Source organism: Thermobia domestica, chromosome 16 (genome assembly GCF_964235325.1).
Source record: "Thermobia domestica chromosome 16, izTheDome1.hap1.1, whole genome shotgun sequence".
Taxonomy (NCBI): Eukaryota; Metazoa; Arthropoda; class Insecta; order Zygentoma; family Lepismatidae; genus Thermobia; species Thermobia domestica.
Window position 1 is genome coordinate 161,183,557 of NC_137469.1, and position 4,042 is coordinate 161,187,598.

The following is a 4,042-nucleotide window of genomic DNA, read 5'->3' on the forward strand; positions in this document are numbered from 1 at the left end:
TGTCTCGATCATCAGTGAATTTAGACCATGGGGGATCCGTGGAAGAATTGCGACAATTGCAACGCTACTTGACAAATTATAAACTTACCGTATACACCAGTTTTTCAGGAGAAGATATTCTGTATGAAGGACCGGGTGGCGAAGACAAGATTCCAATCAATTTAATGTGCATCAATTCTCATTATGACATCATCACGTCATTAACGGCCGTTTTTTCTACCAACTATTACTGTGCTGCATGCCACAAAAAATATGATCATCTTAATAGACACGTCAAGAACTGTTCGGCCATGTGTGAGAAATGTTTGCAGAAACCGCCATGCAGTAAGACCAATACGGAGAAGCAGTGTCCAGAATGCAATCGTGAATTTTATGGTGAAACATGTTATACAAATCATCTGACTGTACCATACCATAAAGGCCAACCAATATGCAAGATGGTGAAACAGTGTGCCAAATGTCTACGCATTTATTCGTTTGTCCATACAGGGGAAAGAAAACATGATTGTACTGATTATTTTTGTAATGTGTGCCATAAACATGTTACGTCTACCCACCAATGCTACATGAAGCCTGATACGACTCAATTAAAGCCTGGAGTTCCATCAGTGTTACATGCCAAGAAAGCTATGATTGTCTTCTATGATATCGAAGCCACACAGGATACTTTCTTCGATGAAGACACGTTCATTCATAAGCCCAATTTACTGGTGGCCCAACAAGTATGTTACAACTGTGTTCAAGATGAGGATATACATCATCCGTGTGAAGTTTGTGGACAGCGAGAACATATTTTTCAAGATGATCCGATCAATGCCTTTCTTGCGTATTTACGTCAACCACGACCCAACATCAAACTTATTGTATCTTTGGCACATAACTGTAAGGGATATGATGGTCATTTTATTCTTAAATCTTTAGTGGAAGAACATGAATTGAAACCTACTTTGATCTTGAACGGAGCAAAAATTTTAAGCATGAAAGTGAATCACTTATCGTTTATTGACTCCTTAAATTTCATGCCAATGGCTTTAAGTAAATTATCCAAGGCATTTCATTTACCAGCGACCAAAGGATATTTTCCACACTTTTTTAATACTGCTGCAAATCAAACGTATGTGGGAAAATTACCGGACATCCATTATTATGGTGCAGATGAAATGAAAGTGGATGAACGAGAAAAATTCATGACATGGTACAACGAACACCAGAACGATACGTTTATTTTCCAAGAAGAATTGGTAAACTATTGTGTCCAGGACGTCAACGTACTTCGAATGGCTTGTATATCTTTCATGACCACTTTTGAACAAGAAACTCACGTCAATCCTTTCCTGGAGGCTATCACTTTGGCGAGTGCGTGCAATTTAGTATTTCGACGAAATTTCTTAAAACCTAATACTATTAGCATTCTCCCTGCACGTGGATATCGTCACAGAAACAATCAGTCACGGATTGCTTTGCAGTGGCTTGCCTACATGGAAGAAAAAGAGGGTCATTCAATTCAACATGCTGCGAGAGGAAAAGAAGTTTATGTTGCTGGTTTTCATCAGGACGGTTACTACAAAGATCCCGACACTAAAGAGGAACACGTGTATGAATTTGAAGGGTGCAGATTCCACGGATGTCCTCTATGTGTCCCTACAGGCCGTGATCAACCCATTTATGAGAACTCCGAAGAAACAATGAACTATCGCTACGAGAGAACACAGCGTAAAATGAAATTATTACGATCCATGGGATATAAAATACATGAAATGTGGGAATGTGAATTTCGTCAAGTGTTAAAATCCAATCCAGCATTGGCCTCTTCTTTAAGCACACATCCTTATACTAATAAGACACCATTAAATCCAAGAGACAGCTTCTATGGTGGCCGTGTTAATGCCATTAAATTGTACCACGTCGCAAATGAAAATGAAGGCGAAGAAATAAAATTCTTGGATATCGTCTCCCTGTATCCTTATGTCAATAAATGTGGACGGTATCCAATAGGGCATCCACGAATATATCTACAGGGAGATCCAGAAATGCCCGACATTCAAGATGTCAACGGATTGGTCAAGTTGAAGATTTTGCCTAGCAGAAATGTGTTTCATCCAGTGCTGCCATTTCGTTCAAATAAGAAGTTGTTGTTTCCACTTTGTGCTGCCTGTGCCACAGCATTAAATCAAGATTCTGAATGTACACATTCGGACAGTGAACGAAGTCTAACAGGAACATGGATGTCCTATGAAATTCAAAAAGCCATTGAACTTGGGTATCAAGTCATTGAAATTTACGAAATTTGGGATTACGACATCACCGTATATGATCCAGAAACCAAGACTGGCGGATTATTCAGCGAATACATTAATACATTTTTGAAATCTAAGCTGGAAGCTTCTGGTTGGCCTGCCAATTGCGTCACCGAAGAAGAAAAGCAGCAGTATATCCAAGTGGTACAACAACGGGAAGGCATAACTTTAGATGCAGCAAATATAATGACAAATTCAGCACGTCGTAGTCTTGCAAAGCTCTGTTTGAATGCCTTCTGGGGACGACTCGCTATAAGAGACAATTTCAGCCAAACGACCATCATTAACGACCCCAAAGAACTGTATCAAAAATTAACTGCTCCAGACATAAAAGTCAACCAAATTTTACCTGTTAACGATTCGATGTTATACCTTTATTGGCAGTATGAAGATGATGTTCCAGTACAAAATCACAATGCTAATGTTGTCCTTGGAGCATTTACAACGTGTCAAGCTCGTCTGGAACTCTACAAATATTTAGAACTTCTGCAAGAAAGAGTATTATATTTCGATACAGATTCAGTGATATTCACGCAGCGACCATCACAGCCCACAATAGAACCAGAAGTATTTCTTGGTTCAATGTCAAATGAACTTGAATCAATTGGACCAAAAGCATACATTAAAAAATTCGTGTCTGGTGGCCCAAAACAGTACGCCTTGGAAATCTACAACCCCGACACGAAATCAACCAGTTATGTATGCAAAATTCGTGGATTCACACTCAATTATACTGCAAGTCAAAAGTTAAATTTCAATAGTCTGGAGCAAATGATCATAAATCAATCGAGTGAAAAAATCTCCATTAGCACGCCGCACAAAATTTACAGAACCCACGATCATCATCTTGTCACAAAACCTGAAGAAAAGAAGTACAGTTTCAACTATAAAAAACGCCGATTAATACCAGACACATACGAGACATTGCCCTATGGGTATAAAAAAGCCAGAACAGAATAACAGCCATATTTTCCCCTAATCCCACCAACATCACCTCCCAAAGACGGGGCAAAGAATCAACGCAACACGGGACATGCTTCAACAAGGCCACAGCGAAGACAAAAACTCAGATGACATCACCTTGCAGAAACCCGTGGAGAAAAAAAAAAGGAATTCAGGTACGTCACATTTGCGTTTCTTTTCTCACCTCACTCTCTCTTGATCAGTTAGTTCGATGTTAATAATCTGTTTTTCTTCTTTCACAGGAAACAAAATAAATATTACCATGTATATTCATATGTTTTATTTTCTCTTTACAGAATTTGTACCCGTCACGGACACGTCTTCCTTTGAAGAAAAAGAAATTCTGTATTCTATTTCACATGCTAAAATAAATGTACAAAAACATGATTCTGTGTTTTTATTTCACATCCTAAAATCAAATTCTTTTTCCTGTACTGCGATTTCAATTTCTTTTTTCTGAATCAGTTTACCGATAAAATAAATCAATGTTTTGCGGGAAAAAAATCAAACTAAATTTTTGTTTCAGAAAATTTTTTGTGTACGAAAAAAAAACTGATTCAGAAAATTTTTGTGTACGAAAAAAAAATGTTTTCAGAAAAATTTTTTGTGTACGAAAACAAAATTCTGTTTCAGAAAATTTTTTTGTGTGTACAAAACAAAAACTGTTTCAGAAAATTTTTATGTACAAACAAAATTCTGTTTCAGAAAAAAAAATTTATGTACAAACAAAATTCTGTTTCAGAAAAAATTTTTGTGTGCAAAACAAAATTCTGTTTTCGTCA

General features: G+C 37.3%; 1 protein-coding gene across 1 annotated transcript; it reads left to right on the top strand.

Moving 5' to 3' along the window:
- The first annotated feature begins 2,225 nt into the window (after positions 1-2,225).
- LOC145672681 (uncharacterized) lies at positions 2,226-3,617 on the top strand. Its single transcript, XM_081741847.1, has 2 exons — positions 2,226-3,415; positions 3,557-3,617. Exon 1 carries the CDS (start codon positions 2,226-2,228, stop codon positions 3,255-3,257), a length of 1,032 nt encoding a protein of 343 aa, XP_081597973.1. The 3' UTR covers positions 3,258-3,415; positions 3,557-3,617.
- The last annotated feature ends 425 nt before the right edge of the window (positions 3,618-4,042 follow it).

Coding starts and splice junctions, on each gene's coding strand:
- LOC145672681 (XM_081741847.1), top strand. CDS start 2,226: ATGTCCTATGAAATTCAAAAAGCCATTGAACTTGGGTATCAAGTCATT.